The sequence below is a fragment of the Ranitomeya imitator genome, chromosome 3, assembly GCF_032444005.1.
Source record: "Ranitomeya imitator isolate aRanImi1 chromosome 3, aRanImi1.pri, whole genome shotgun sequence".
Taxonomy (NCBI): domain Eukaryota; kingdom Metazoa; phylum Chordata; class Amphibia; order Anura; family Dendrobatidae; genus Ranitomeya; species Ranitomeya imitator.
Genome location: NC_091284.1, coordinates 5,197,003 through 5,212,900, shown reverse-complemented (window position 1 = coordinate 5,212,900; position 15,898 = coordinate 5,197,003). Strand labels below are relative to the sequence as shown.

At 47.0% G+C, this 15,898-nt stretch overlaps 2 protein-coding genes across 2 annotated transcripts in view; one reads left to right on the top strand and one right to left on the bottom strand.

Moving 5' to 3' along the window:
* Window positions 1-15,898, top strand: part of LOC138672441 (uncharacterized) — a 654,503-nt gene that overhangs the window by 513,797 nt on the left and 124,808 nt on the right. The gene's annotated exons all lie outside the window — the stretch shown is intronic.
* Window positions 1-15,898, bottom strand: part of LOC138672438 (oocyte zinc finger protein XlCOF8.4-like) — a 47,440-nt gene that overhangs the window by 3,832 nt on the left and 27,710 nt on the right. Inside the window, exons 2-6 of the mRNA XM_069760410.1 lie at window positions 1,536-1,685; window positions 1,227-1,406; window positions 1,021-1,144; window positions 380-477; window positions 91-181 (exon numbers count right to left, since the gene is read on the bottom strand). Of these exons, the coding sequence (XP_069616511.1) occupies window positions 91-181; window positions 380-477; window positions 1,021-1,144; window positions 1,227-1,406; window positions 1,536-1,613 (571 nt within the window). The 5' untranslated portion in view covers window positions 1,614-1,685. The remainder of the gene's footprint in view (window positions 1-90; window positions 182-379; window positions 478-1,020; window positions 1,145-1,226; window positions 1,407-1,535; window positions 1,686-15,898) is intronic.

Here is a 15,898-nt window from a genome sequence, read left to right as displayed (position 1 = left end):
ATACGGCCGGACTACACCACTGATAAAGCAGCCACAGCCGGGGACTGAGGAGAATCTGTGACTTCTCTGCATTTAGTGGTCACTACTCACCTGGGTAGCCGTATGTAGGAATCTCCTCTTTACACCGCTCATCCCCCCTCACATATGTCTCTGTAGTATTATTATGGGTCAGATCTTCACCCTGAAACAAATACTGTAAAAGTCACAGACAGATGGAGAAGTCCCATCTATGACCAGCTCTAATCCTGCCGTCTCCACCGGTCTCATCACACAAGTATAAAACATATAATACTGGAGGGTAAAACAAGACTGAGCACAAGACCTTCACCGGCGTCTACACATCATAGGGGAGATCTCCTGACACCTTCTCTCCATCTACCTGATGATCCTGAGGAGCATTGGGATCTTCTTGGTTACAGTCCTGTGGAAGAAGAGGACGGGGACATCTCTCTGGTGTTGTCCTCTTACTGGATAGATCTGGAGGAAACACATACAGGGAGTGAATTCATTCTATACATACAGATACCGTATATGCTTGTGTATAAGCCAAGATTTTCAGCACGTTTTTTGTGCTGAAAGTGCCCCCTCGGCTTATTCATGAGTCACGGTACAGAAAGCTGGCGGGGGAGGGGAGCGGGAAGCCGGTGACAGCTGCAGCCGCCGACTTTCAGAAAACATCAATACTCGCCATCCGTCGCTGCATCTCCGTCTCTCTGCACCTCTGTCCCAGCGTGGAGCGCATATATTCATGACGTGACCGCTCGGCACAGGAAGAAGCTGCCGCGCCAGGGACATTCAGCGATGGTGCGAGGAAGGTAAGAATGACGGAGGAGGACGGGGGAGCCATGCATACAAGATGGGACAGGGGAGCCACACATACCGGGATAGGAATGAGGGGACAATACATACCCGGCTTATACTCGAGTCAATAAGCTTACCCATTTTGCCGTGGCAAAATCAGGTGCCTCGGCTTATACTCGAGTATATAAGGTAATTATAGGATATTTAGTCCTGTATTACCTGGAGATGTGAGGGGCTGGGGAACCTCCATCGTGACGTCCTCGTACAGATCTCTGTGTCCTTCTAAATACTCCCACTCCTCCATGGAGAAATAGACAGCGACATCCTGACACCTTATAGGAACCTGACACATACAATGATACCGTCATCCCCAGATCCCTTCATAGTGTTACTGTATAATGTCCCAGCATTCCGAGCACTGTCACCTCTCCAGTCAGCAGCTCAATCATCTTGTAGATGAGTTCTAGGATCTTCTGGTCATTGATGTCCTCATGGATCAGGGTGTGAGGTGGAGGCCCCGTGATTGGGCTCAGGGGTCTTCCCCATCCCTCAGACACAGGGTCCTGACAGCGATCACTAGAGGTCTTCTTCACCACTGTGTAATCCTGGTAATGGAGAGACACATTAATAAATCTCACTACAGACATTTCCAGAGTCCTCACCTCTCCAGTTCTGTCCATCTGTTATTCCCATAGATAAGAATGATGTAATGTGACGTCATCAGAATCCCTCACCTCTCCAGTAAGCCGGAAGAGGATCTCTAGGGTGAGGTGTAATATCCTCTCCGCCATCTTGTCTCTGTCCATATCCATCACTGGTGGGTAAATCAGGAAAATTCTCTTCTGTAGAAGATCTTCACTGAGAGGATCCGATATTGTAGAGACCTGAATGAGAAGATGAGCCGATGTAACATCAGAAGAATCCTGTAATAATACAATTACTGGAGATAATAAGGGAAACATATGAGGAGATTTATTATTTTACAGGATTTAGTTTCCGTCTTTACATCTACTAATAAATCCTATATATTTAGGCCACAAGCAGTTTCCTCCTCGGAGTCGGCAGCTGAATACGTTCCTCATAGACTCATCTTCCATAACGCTAATTCTCGTCTCATTTACCGACCCTGGAATCGGCATTAGTAATACTGCAGGAGATATTCATTACACGCGACATGAGAAATAACTACTTCATGATGAGGACGACATCTTCATCTTCTACTACCGCTCTAGAGACAGATTTGGCCAGAGTTGGTCACTGACTCCATCACCACCGGCCTCTATATGAAGGTTTCCCGTCTTTCCCGCACTGGAATCTTCTATCACGTTAGATCTCAGCTCTGATTCACACACAAGTTGGAGGCTTTTATGAAAGTTTTTTTGTTTCCACAATCAACACGGACAGAAATGATCTGATCCCAAAGTCTCCATGTACAGGGATTTATGGGGTTTATTTCTGGCCTTAGGCCGGGTTCACACTGCGGTAGCAGCAGCCCATTCAGCACATACGCTAACCGGCTGCTGTAACGCAAGTGCCGACGTTTACATCGCGCTAGCGCAGATAGAGCATCTGCTAGCTCTATCTGCGCTAGCAGTGACGGACACGGAAACGCTGCAGCCCGCGTCTCAGGGTCCGTCACTCAATGACGGCACATACCTAGCGCACGCCCATTGTGGGCATGCGCTAGAGATGCGTCCGACATTGCAGTCAATGGCGGCCTTAACAGACTACGTTACACCGCGTTTATGCCATGGTGTAACGTAGTCCGTCTAAGGCTACGTTCAGACTAGCGTTGTGCGCCGCTGCGTCGGCGACGCAACGCACAACGCACGCAAAAACGCGGCAAAACGCACGCAAAAACGCTCACATCAATGTGAGCTGTGGCAAGAAGGTTTGCTGTGTCTGTCAGCATAATGTCCAGAAACTGGAGGGCTACGAGGAGACAGGCCAGTACGCCAGGAGACGTGCAGGGGTCCATAGGGGGGCAACAACCAAGCAGCAGGACCGCTACCTCAGCCTTTGTGCAAGGAGGAACAGGAGGAGCACTGCCAGAGCCCTGCAAAATGACCTCCAGTAGGCCACAAATGTGCATGTGTCTGCACAAACGGTTAGAAACTGACTCCATGAGGATGGTCTGAGTGCCCGACGTCCACAGGCGGGGGTGGTGCTCACAGCCCAACACCATGCAGGACACTTGGCAGTTGCCACAGAACACCAGGATTGGCAAATTCGCCACTAACATCCTGTGCTCTTCACAGATGAAAGCAGGTTCAAACTGAGCACATGTGACAGACGTGGCAGAGTCTGGAGATGCTGTGGAGAGCGATCTGATGCCTGCAACATCTTTTAGCATGACCGGTTTGGAAGTGGGTCAGTAATGGCGTGGGGTGGCATTTCTTTGGAGTGCCGCACAGCCCTCCTTGGGCTCTCGAGAGGTAGCCTGACTGCCATTAGGTACCGAGATGAGATCCTCAGACCCCTTGTGAGACCATATGCTGGTGTGGTTGGCCCTGGGTTCCTCCTAATGCAGGACAATGCCAGAACTCATGTGGTTGGAATGTGTCAGCAGTTCCTGCAAGATGAAGGCATTGAAGCTATGGACTGGCTCGCCCGTTCCCCAGACCTGAATCCGATTGCACACATCTGGGACATCATGTCTCGCATCATCCACCAACGTCACATTGCACCACAGACTGTCCAGGAGTTGGCAGATGCTTTAGTCCAGGTCTGGGAGGAGATCCCTCAGGAGACCATCCGCCACCTCATCAGGAGCATGCCAAGGTGTTGTAGGGAGATCATACAGGCACGTGGAGGCCACACACACTACTGAGCATCATTTCCTTGTCTTGAGGCATTTCCACTGAAGTTCGATCAGCCTGTAACTTCATTTTCCACTTTGATTTTGAGCATCATTCCAACTCCAGACCTCCGTGGGATATTATTTGTGATTTACGTTGATCATTTTTATGTTTTATTGTTCTCAACACATTCCAATATGTAATGAATAAAGATTTACAACTGGAATATGTCACTCAGTGATATCTGGGATGTGGGATTTTAGTGTTCCCTTTATTTTTTTGAGCAGTGTATATTGACTCCCACCTCTATGGAGTGCATGCTGCTGTTGCACTTGGCAGGCATGGACCAGATGGTATGGAGATAAATGAGGGAGAACAAAGTTCAAAAATAAACTTTTCTTTACTTAAGATGAACTTGATGAGAAGTATATACATCAGATAGCAGGCACAACACTTGATGAATGCTTCTTCTGCATTTTTCAGAGTCGGGAACGTTTCGGTTACATGTGGTGGTACATAACTTTTGTTACAAGCTACAACAGTCCAGCAAACCATTATGGGAAGTCCCATCATCCCCCGTGTGAACCATAAAGGCGAGATGTGTTGCTACGGCCCCTCAGAGATACTCTCTGCTCCCAGTTGATTTGTGAGGACCTGACTGGCTGAGGTGCATCAGTAAGACAACTCACTAGCACTCTCAATGTCCATTCAATGAGGGCCACGCACTCCTTTCTGTGGCTCTGCATCGTCAGCTCTCCATAGGAGAACTCGTGTCCCAGTTTACGACACTGTAGCTTCCTCTCTAGTTTAGATAATTGTTTGCAGTTTGACAAAGATAAGGAATACTTAATCCCTTTTAATAATGCCTGCTGTATACTGTTTCAGTATTTTTAAGTACAGGTAGGTCTCCTGGCCTGAGATAAGGACCACATTCTTCTGCTCACCTTTGCGAAGTTTGATACCTTTAATTAGGCCTCCTGGCCTTCTGCTCGCCTGGGCAAAGTTCCGTATCGCTTAACCCTGCTGTACTGTTCGGGTCAATATGACCCGAAATAATTTTTGAGACCCTGTAGATTTTTTTATATGTGGATTTGAAACTAGTGGTATCTTGACTTCTCATTTGTGGAGCTCTATATATTTTTTTTGTTTTTGTTTACTTTTTGCTACACGCTGATTGTTACACTTGTACTGTTCGGGTCAATATAATCCGATAGCATTTTATACTGTTCTACAGGTCTTTGATTATTTCTGACTACAAAAGTTACGTTTTTTTTATGTGTACTTCATCTCAAAATGGTGGTGGTTTCACTGTTCTTATCAGTAAACAAGTAATTATCTAGTATTATCCATTTGCTGTTTGTGAGAGCGGAGACTGGTTATCATTCAAAGGCTGGGGGTTTCACTGTCATCAGTAATCAAGTATTTATTTAGTCAAATGCATTTTCAGTTTGTGAGAGAAGACACTGTTGTCTTATAATTTGGACACCAGTCATTTGACTTACACCCTGAAGCTAAGTCCTGTGAAAGAGACACTGGAATCTGTGAGAGAGAGAGAGCACTGAACTGTGAATACACATCTTTACATATTCTTTTTTTTTTTCAAAACTTGGATAAAAATTTTTCTAAAATGTCTATTGACTGACACTGTGAATACATATCTTTACAACTATTCTTTTCTTTTCCAAACTTAGGTAATTCTACTGAGCACAATGCACCATGACAATGCCGTAAGTGATAGAGAAGACAGAAAGCCTGACATTATTTTGGATTATAATGCCACAAAGGCAGCAGTTGATACTTTAGACCAAGTAATATCAACATATACATGCAAACGCAAAACCAATCAGTGGCCAATGATTTTATTTTATAAAATACTGGACGTTTCTGCATACAATGCATTTGTCTTATGGAGAGAAATCAACCCCGATTGGAACCGAAATAAGCTGCATAAAAGAAGATTATTTCTTGAGGAATTGGGCAAATCCCTGGTTAGGCCATATATTGAGAGCAGAAAAGTGTCCCCCAGAAGTGAAGGAGCAAAAGCCATTGTAAAAAGTGTCCAGCATGCTCAAGAAAGAGACTCCACATCCACGGCCTCCACCAGCACAGCTACCAGCAGCACAGCTACCACCAGCACAGCTACCAGCAGCAGAGCTACCAGCAGCACAGCTACCAGCACAGCTACCAGCAGCAGAGCTACCAGCACAGCTACCAGCAGCACAGCTACCAGCAGCACAGCTACCAGCACAGCTACCACCAGCACAGCTACCAGCAGCAGAGCTACCAGCAGCACAGCTACCAGCACAGCTACCAGCAGCACAGCTACCAGCAGCACAGCTACCAGCACAGCTACCAGCAGCACAGCTACCAGCAGCACAGCTACCAGCACAGCTACCAGCAGCACAGCTACCAGCAGAACAGCTACCAGCACAGCTACCAGCAGCACAGCACAGCTACCAGCACAGCTACCAGCAGCACAGCTACCAGCAGCACAGCTACCAGCACAGCACAGCTACCAGCAGCACAGCTACCAGCACAGCTACCAGCAGCACAGCTACCAGCACAGCTACCAGCAGCACAGCACAGCTACCAGCAGCACAGCTACCAGCAGCACAGCTACCAGCAGCACAGCTACCAGCACAGCTACCAGCAGCACAGCTACCAGCACAGCTACCAGCAGCACAGCTACCAGCATAGCTACCAGCAGCACAGCTACCAGCACAGCTACCAGCAGCACAGCACAGCTACCAGCAGCACAGCTACCAGCACAGCTACCAGCAGCACAGCTACCAGCAGCACAGCTACCAGCAGCACAGCTACCAGCACAGCTACCAGCAGCACAGCTACCAGCACAGCTACCAGCAGCACAGCTACCAGCACAGCTACCAGCAGCACAGCTACCAGAACAGCTACCAGCAGCACAGCTACCAGCAGCACAGCTACCAGCACAGCTATCAGCAGCACAGCACAGCTACCAGCAGCACAGCTACCAGCACAGCTACCAGCAGCACAGCTACCAGCAGCACAGCTACCAGCACAGCACAGCTACCAGCAGCACAGCTACCAGCACAGCTACCAGCAGCACAGCACAGCTACCAGCAGCACAGCTACCAGCACAGCTACCAGCAGCACAGCTACCAGCAGCACGGCCTCCACCAGCACAGCTGCCAGCAGCACAGCTGCCAGCCGCACAGCTACCAGCACAGCACAGCTACCAGCAGCACAGCTACCAGCAGCACAGCTACCAGCACAGCACAGCTACCAGCAGCACAGCTACCAGCACAGCACAGCTACCAGCACAGCTACCAGCAGCACAGCTACCAGCAAAATAGGAAGAGATGTAGCTTCTGTCCATCTTCCTGTGACAATAAGACTAATCTGACATGTGCTGGATGTTTAAAATATCTGTGTCTTATTATTGTGTTCAGTGTAAAAACGCATCAACATGTTCAGTTTTTCTTTTTTCTTTCTAAAAAGGTTGAAGTATTTATGATTTTTCATTTGTTGATTTATAAATATTGTTTTCAAAAAGTTAAATTTCAAGTTTTATTAATAGTAATGTAAAGCTTCTTTGTTATTTGTGTGCAGAATGCCGACAATCAAAGATAATTGTAAAAAGCCTATATAACCTTTTTATGAAAAAAAATAAATTATTAAGTTTAAATTTTTCATTTGTTTATGATCAACCATGTTCACATACAGTATAATAATGAAAAAAGTTTTCAAATAAAACACTTAGAGTAGCTAAAAATCAAGAATAAATAGGTAGGGTCATATTGACCCGGGAACAGTACAAGTGTAAAGCAAATGTGAACAGAGCAGCAGGGTTAAGGAGGCCTCCTAGACTGAGCCAAGGTCCTCGACCTGTTCTTTTTCTTCTCTATGCTTCCTGCCTGGAATCCGGATTCCCACTGCCTTTATATAGTAACATAGTTAGCAAGGCCGAAAAAAGACATTTGTCCATCCAGTTCAGCCTATATTCCGTCAGAATAAATCTCCAGATCTATCCTTCTAAGGAACCTAATATATTTGCTTTCCTTCAGAACTTACTATCTGATGTCTCCTTCCTGGCACACAACACCAACTCAATTCAAGTCTTCAACAAGATAGACCAAACTTCTGTATTTCTCACTTACTTATCCCTATCTGGCTCATCACCAGGAAATTTGTATCCTGCGTACCCATGTAGCTCAGAATGAGGGCTGCCACAAAGTATGATGACCCTCACAGCCCCTCACACAGTATGATGGCCCCCGCAGCCCCTCACACAGTATGATGGCCCTCACAGCCCCTCGCACAGTATGATGGCCCCCACAGCCCCTCACACGGTATGATGGCCCCCACAGCCCCTCACACGGTATGATGGCCCCCACAGCCCCTCACCCGGTATGATGGCCCCCACAGCCCCTCACACGGTATGATGGCCCTCACAGCCCCTCACACGGTATGATGGCCCCCACAGCCTCTCACACAGTATGATAGCCCCCGCAGCCCCTCACACAGTATGATGGCACCCGCAGCCCCTCACACGGTATGATGGTCCCCATAGCCTCTCACACGGTATGATGGCCCCCACAGCCCCTCACACGGTATGATGACCCCCACAGCCCCTCACAAGGTATGATGGTCCCCACAGCCCCTCACACAGTATGATGGCCCCCACAGCCCCTTACACGGTATGATGGCCCCCACAGCCCCTCACACGGTATGATGGCCCCCACAGCCCCTCACACGGTATGATGGCCCCCACAGCCCCTCACATGGTATGATGGCCCCCACAGCCCCTCACACATTATGATGATGGCCCCCACAGCCCCTCACACGGTATGATGGCCCCCACAGCCCCTCATACGGTATGATGGCACCCACAGCCCCTCACACGGTATGATGGCCCCCTGTTGTGAATTCTGTGGCAGAGCTCCCTCCTGTGGTCACAAGTGGTACTTCGGCTGATTCTCTCTGTGAGCTTCCGTTGGTGGAGGAAAGTGGTACTGCGGCTTCTGAGTTTCCTCCCTCAGGTGATCTGGTGAGGTCGTTAGGTGTTTCTCTACTTAACTCCACCTAATGCTTTGTTCCTGGCTTCCTGTCAATGTTCCAGTGTTGGACTTGTTTTTCCCTGGATCATTCCTGTGGCCTGCTGCTCTGCATAGCTAAGTTCTTCTTTGCTATTTGTTTGCTATTTTTTCTGTCCAGCTTGTCTATTTTGTTGCTGGAAGCTCTGGGACGCAAAGGGTGTACCTCCGTGCCGTTAGTTCGGTACGGAGGGTCTTTTTGTCCCCTTTGCGTGGTTTTCTTTAGGGTTTTGTGTAGACCGCAAAGTTATCTTTCCTATCCTCGCTCTGTTAAGAAAGTCGGGCCTCACTTTGCTGAATCTACAGTGGGGCAAAAAAGTATTTAGTCAATCAGCAATAGTGCAAGTTCCACCACTTAAAAAGATGAGAGGCGTCTGTAATTTACATCATAGGTAGACCTCAACTATGGGAGACAAACTGAGAAAAAAAAAATCCAGAAAATCACATTGTCTGTTTTTTTAACATTTTATTTGCATATTATGGTGGAAAATAAGTAATTGGTCAGAAACAAACAATCAAGATTTCTGGCTCTCACAGACCTGTAACTTCTTCTTTAAGAGTCTCCTCTTTCCTCCACTCATTACCTGTAGTAATGGCACCTGTTAAAACTTGTTATCAGTATGAAAAGACACCTGTGCACAACCTCAAACAGTCTGACTCCAAACTCCACTATGGTGAAGACCAAAGAGCTGTCAAAGGACACCAGAAACAAAATTGTAGCCCTGCACCAGGCTGGGAAGACTGAATCTGCAATAGCCAACCAGCTTGGAGTGAAGAAATCAACAGTGGGAGCAATAATTAGAAAATGGAAGACATACAAGACCACTGATAATCTCCCTCGATCTGGGGCTCCACGCAAAATCCCACCCCGTGGGGTCAGAATGATCACAAGAAAGGTGAGCAAAAATCCCAGAACCACGCGGGGGGACCTAGTGAATGAACTGCAGAGAGCTGGGACCAATGTAACAAGGCCTACCATAAGTAACACACTACGCCACCATGGACTCAGATCCTGCAGTGCCAGACGTGTCCCACTGCTTAAGCCAGTACATGTCCGGGCCCGTCTGAAGTTTGCTAGAGAGCATTTGGATGATCCAGAGGAGTTTTGGGAGAATGTCCTATGGTCTGATGAAACCAAACTGGAACTGTTTGGTAGAAACACAACTTGTCGTGTTTGGAGGAAAAAGAATACTGAGTTGCATCCATCAAACACCATATCTACTGTAAAGCATGGTGGTGGAAACATCATGCTTTGGGGCTGTTTCTCTGCAAAGGGGCCAGGACGACTGATCCGGGTACATGAAAGAATGAATGGGGCCATGTATCGTGAGATTTTGAGTGCAAACCTCCTTCCATCAGCAAGGGCATTGAAGATGAAACATGGCTGGGTCTTTCAAAATGACAATGATCCAAAGCACACCGCCAGGGCAACGAAGGAGTGGCTTCGTAAGAAGCATTTCAAGGTCCTGGAGTGGCCTAGCCAGTCTCCAGATCTCAACCCTATAGAAAACCTTTGGAGGGAGTTGAAAGTCCGTGTTGCCAAGCGAAAAGCCAAAAACATCACTGCTCTAGAGGAGATCTGCATGGAGGAATGGGCCAACATACCAACAACAGTGTGTGGCAACCTTGTGAAGACTTACAGAAAACGTTTGACCTCTGTCATTGCCAACAAAGGATATATTACAAAGTATTGAGATGAAATTTTGTTTCTGACCAAATACTTATTTTCCACCATAATATGCAAATAAAATGTTAAAAAAAACAGACAATGTGATTTTCTGGATTTTTTTTTCTCAGTTTGTCTCCCATAGTTGAGGTCTACCTATGATGTAAATTACAGACGCCTCTCATCTTTTTAAGTGGTGGAACTTGCACTATTGCTGACTGACTAAATACTTTTTTGCCCCACTGTATTTCATCTCTACGTTTGTCTTTTCATCTTAACTCACAGTCATTATATGTGGGGGGCTGCCTTTTCCTTTGGGGTATTTCTCTGAGGCAAGATAGGCTTATTTTCTATCTTCAGGCTAGTTAGTTTCTCAGGCTGTGCCGAGTTGCATAGGCAGAGTTAGGCGCAATCCACGGCTGCCTCTAGTGTTGGTTGGAGAGGATTAGGGATTGCGGTCTGCAGAGTTCCCACGTCTCAGAGCTCGTTCTATGATTTTGGGTTATTGTCAGATCACTGTATGTGCTCTGACCGCTATGTCCATTGTGGTACTGAATTGCCTCTCATAACAGTACAGGAAGCCAAAAGTACTAATGATTCTCAATAGAGGGAAAAAAGAAGTTCTGAGACCATTTTTTTTTCTTTGCACTGTGTTTTGCCTTTTTTTTCCCCTAGACATTTGGGTGGTTCAGTACACAGGTGTAGCAATGGACATTAGAAGTCTGTCTTCATTTGTGGATCAGCTCTCGGCAAGAGTACAAAAGATTCAAGACACTATTGATCAGAAATCTATGTTAGAACCAAGAATTCATAGTAACATAGTAACATAGTAACATAGTTAGTAAGGCCGAAAAAAGACATTTGTCCATCCAGTTCAGCCTATATTCCATCATAATAAATCCCCAGATCTACGTCCTTCTACAGAACCTAATAATTGTATGATACAATATTGTTCTGCTCCAGGAAGACATCCAGGCCTCTCTTGAACCCCTCGACTGAGTTCGCCATCACCACCTCCTCAGGCAAGCAATTCCAGATTCTCACTGCCCTAACAGTAAAGAATCCTCTTCTATGTTGGTGGAAAAACCTTCTCTCCTCCAGACGCAAAGAATGCCCCCTTGTGCCCGTCACCTTCCTTGGTATAAACAGATCCTCAGCGAGATATTTGTATTGTCCCCTTATATACTTATACATGGTTATTAGATCGCCCCTCAGTCGTCTTTTTTCTAGACTAAATAATCCTAATTTCGCTAATCTATCTGGGTATTCCTATTCCTGATTTGTTTTTTGGAGATAGAACTAAGTTTCTGAGTTTCAAAAATAATTGTAAGCTATTTCTGGCCTTGAAACCTCGCTCCTCTGGTGATCCAGTTCAACAGGTTTTGATTATTATTTCTTTTTTGCGCGGCGACCCTGATCCTGCATTAAGTAGTATCGATGCGTTTTTCCTGGCGCTCGGATTGCTGTACGATGAGCCTAATTCAGTGGATCAGGCAGAAAAGAATTTGCTGGCTCGTTGTCAGGGTCAGGATGAGATAGAGGTATATTGTCAGAAATTTAGAAAGTGGTCAGTGCTCACTCAATGGAATGAATCTGCGCTGGCAGCTATGTTCAGAAAGGGTCTCTCTGAAGCCCTTAAGGATGTCATGGTGGGATTTCCTATGCCTGCTGGTTTGAATGAGTCTATGTCTTTGGCCATTCAGATCGGTCGACGCTTGCGTGAGCATAAATCTGTGCACCATTTGGCGGTATTACCTGAGCTTAAACCTGAGCCTATGCAGTGCGATAGGACTTTGACCAGAGTTGAACGGCAAGAACACAGACGTCTGAATGGGCTGTGTTTCTACTGTGGTGATTCCACTCATGCTATCTCTGATTGTCCTAAGCGCACTAAGCGGTTCGCTAGGTCTGCCACCATTGGTACGGTACAGTCAAAATTTCTTCTGTCCGTTACCTTGATCTGCTCTTTGTCATCGTATTCTGTCATGGCATTTGTGGATTCAGGCGCGGCCCTGAATTTGATGGACTTGGAGTATGCTAAGCGTTGTGGGTTTCTCTTGGAGCCCTTGCAGTGTCCTATTCCATTGAGAGGAATTGATGCCATGCCTTTGGCCAAGAATAAGCCTCAATACTGGACCCAGCTGACCATGTGCATGGCTCCTGCACATCAGGAGGTTATTCGCTTTCTGGTGTTGCATAATCTGCATGATGTGGTCGTGTTGGGGTTGCCATGGCTACAAGCCCATAATCCAGTGTTAGATTGGAAATCCATGTCGGTGTCCAGCTGGGGTTGTCAGGGGGTACATGGTGATGTTCCATTTCTGTCAATTTCGTCATCCACCCCTTCTGAGGTTCCAGAGTTCTTGTCTGATTACCGGGATGTATTTGATGAGCCCAAGTCCGATACCCTGCCTCCGCATAGGGATTGTGATTGTGCTATCAATTTGATTCCTGGTAGTAAATTCCCAAAAGGTCGACTGTTTAATTTTTCCGTGCCTGAGCACGCCGCTATGCGCAGTTATGTGAAGGAATCCCTGGAGAAGGGGCATATTCGCCCGTCATCGTCACCATTAGGAGCAGGGTTCTTTTTTGTAGCCAAGAAGGATGGTTCGCTGAGACCTTGTATAAATTACCGCCTTCTAAATAAGATCACGGTTAAATTTCAGTACCCCTTGCCATTGTTATCTGATTTGTTTGCTCGGATTAAGGGGGCTAGTTGGTTCACCAAGATAGATCTTCGTGGTGCGTATAATCTGGTGCGAATCAGGCGAGGCGATGAATGGAAAACTGCATTTAATACGCCCGAGGGTCATTTTGAGCATCTAGTGATGCCATTCGGACTTGCCAATGCTCCATCAGTGTTTCAGTCCTTTATGCATGACATCTTCCGAGAGTACCTGGATAAATTCCTGATTGTGTACTTGGATGACATTTTGATCTTCTCGGATGATTGGGAGTCTCATGTGAAGCAGGTCAGAACGGTTTTTCAGGTCCTGCGTGCTAATTCTTTGTTTGTGAAGGGATCAAAGTATCTCTTTGGTGTGCAGAAGGTTTCATTTTTGGGGTTCATCTTTTCCCCTTCTACTATCGAGATGGATCCTGTTAAGGTCCAAGCCATCCATGATTGGACTCAGCCGACATCTCTGAAAAGTCTGCAAAAGTTCCTGGGCTTTGCTAATTTTTATCGTCGCTTCATCTGCAATTTTTCTAGTATTGCCAAACCATTGACCGATTTGACCAAGAAGGGTGCTGATGTGGTCAATTGGTCTTCTGCTGCTGTGGAAGCCTTTCAAGAGTTGAAGCGTCGTTTTTCTTCTGCCCCTGTGTTGTGTCAACCAGATGTTTCTCTTCCGTTCCAGGTCGAGGTTGATGCTTCTGAGATTGGAGCGGGGGCTGTTTTGTCGCAGAGAGGTTCTGATTGCTCAGTGATGAAACCATGCGCTTTTTTTTCCAGGAAGTTTTCGCCTGCTGAGCGAAATTATGATGTGGGCAACCGAGAGTTGCTGGCCATGAAGTGGGCATTCGAGGAGTGGCGTCATTGGCTTGAAGGAGCTAAGCATCGCGTGGTGGTATTGACTGATCATAAGAACCTGACTTATCTCGAGTCTGCTAAGCGGTTGAATCCTAGACAGGCTCGTTGGTCGCTGTTTTTTGCCCGTTTTGACTTTGTGATCTCGTACCTTCCGGGCTCTAAGAATGTGAAGGCGGATGCTCTGTCTAGGAGTTTTGTGCCCGACTCTCTGGGTTTGTCTGAGCCGGCGGGTATCCTCAAGGAAGGAGTAATTGTGTCTGCCATCTCCCCTGATTTGCGGCGGGTGCTGCAAAAATTTCAGGCTAATAAACCTGATCGTTGTCCAGCGGAGAGACTGTTTGTCCCTGATAGGTGGACGAATAAAGTTATCTCTGAGGTTCATTGTTCGGTGTTGGCTGGTCATCCTGGAATCTTTGGTACCAGAGAGTTAGTGGCTAGATCCTTTTGGTGGCCGTCTCTGTCGCGGGATGTGCGTGCTTTTGTGCAGTCCTGTGGGATTTGTGCTCGGGCTAAGCCCTGCTGTTCTCTTGCCAGTGGGTTGCTTTTGCCCTTGCCGGTCCCGAAGAGGCCTTGGACACATATCTCTATGGATTTTATTTCAGATCTTCCCGTTTCTCAAAAGATGTCAGTCATTTGGGTGGTCTGTGATCGCTTTTCTAAGATGGTCCATCTGATACCCTTGTCTAAATTGCCTTCATCCTCTGATTTGGTGCCATTGTTCTTCCAGCATGTGGTTCGTTTACATGGCATTCCGGAGAATATCGTTTCTGACAGAGGTTCCCAGTTTGTTTCGAGGTTTTGGCGAGCCTTTTGTGGTAGGATGGGCATTGACTTGTCTTTTTCCTCGGCTTTCCATCCTTAGACTAATGGCCAGACCGAACGAACCAATCAGACCTTGGAAACCTATCTGAGATGCTTTGTTTCTGCCGATCAGGATGACTGGGTGTCCTTTTTGCCTTTGGCTGAGTTCGCCCTTAATAATCGGGCCAGCTCGGCTACCTTGGTTTCGCCATTTTTCTGCAATTCTGGGTTCCATCCTCGTTTCTCTTCAGGACAGGTTGAGTCTTCGGACTGTCCTGGTGTGGATACTGTGGTGGACAGGTTGCAGCAGATTTGGACTCATGTAGTGTACAATTTGACCTTGTCCCAGGAGAAGGCTCAACGTTTCGCTAATCGCAGACGCCGTGTGGGTCCCCGACTTCGTGTTGGGGATCTGGTTTGGTTATCTTCTCGTCATATTCCTATGAAGGTTTCCTCTCCTAAGTTTAAACCTCGTTTCATTGGTCCGTATAGGATTTCTGAGGTTCTTAATCCTGTGTCTTTTCGTCTGACCCTCCCAGATTCTTTTTCCATACATAATGTATTCCATAGGTCATTGTTGCGGAGATACGTGGCACCTATGGTTCCATCTGTTGACCCTCCTGCCCCGGTTTTGGTGGAGGGGGAATTGGAGTATATTGTGGAGAAGATTTTGGATTCTCGTGTTTCAAGACGGAAACTCCAGTATCTGGTTAAATGGAAGGGTTATGCTCAGGAAGATAATTCCTGGGTTTTTGCCTCTGATGTCCATGCTCCCGATCTTGTTCGTGCCTTTCATGTGGCTCATCCTGGTCGGCCTGGGGGCTCTGGTGAGGGTTCGGTGACCCCTCCTCAAGGGGGGGGTACTGTTGTGAATTCTGTGGCAGAGCTCCCTCCTGTGGTCACAAGTGGTACTTCGGCTGATTCTCTCTGGGAGCTTCCGTTTGTGGAGGAAAGTGGTACTGCGGCTTCTGAGTTTCCTCCCTCAGGTGATCTGGTGAGGTCGTTAGGTGCTTCTCTACTTAACTCCACCTAATGCTTTGTTCCTGGCTTCCTGTCAATGTTCCAGTGTTGGACTTGTTTTTCCCTGGATCATTCCTGTGGCCTGCTGCTCTGCATAGCTAAGTTCTTCTTTGCTATTTGTTTGCTATTTTTTCTGTCCAGCTTGTCTATTTTGTTGCTGGAAGCTCTGGGAAGCAAAGGGTGTACCTCCGTGCCGTTAGTTCGGTAC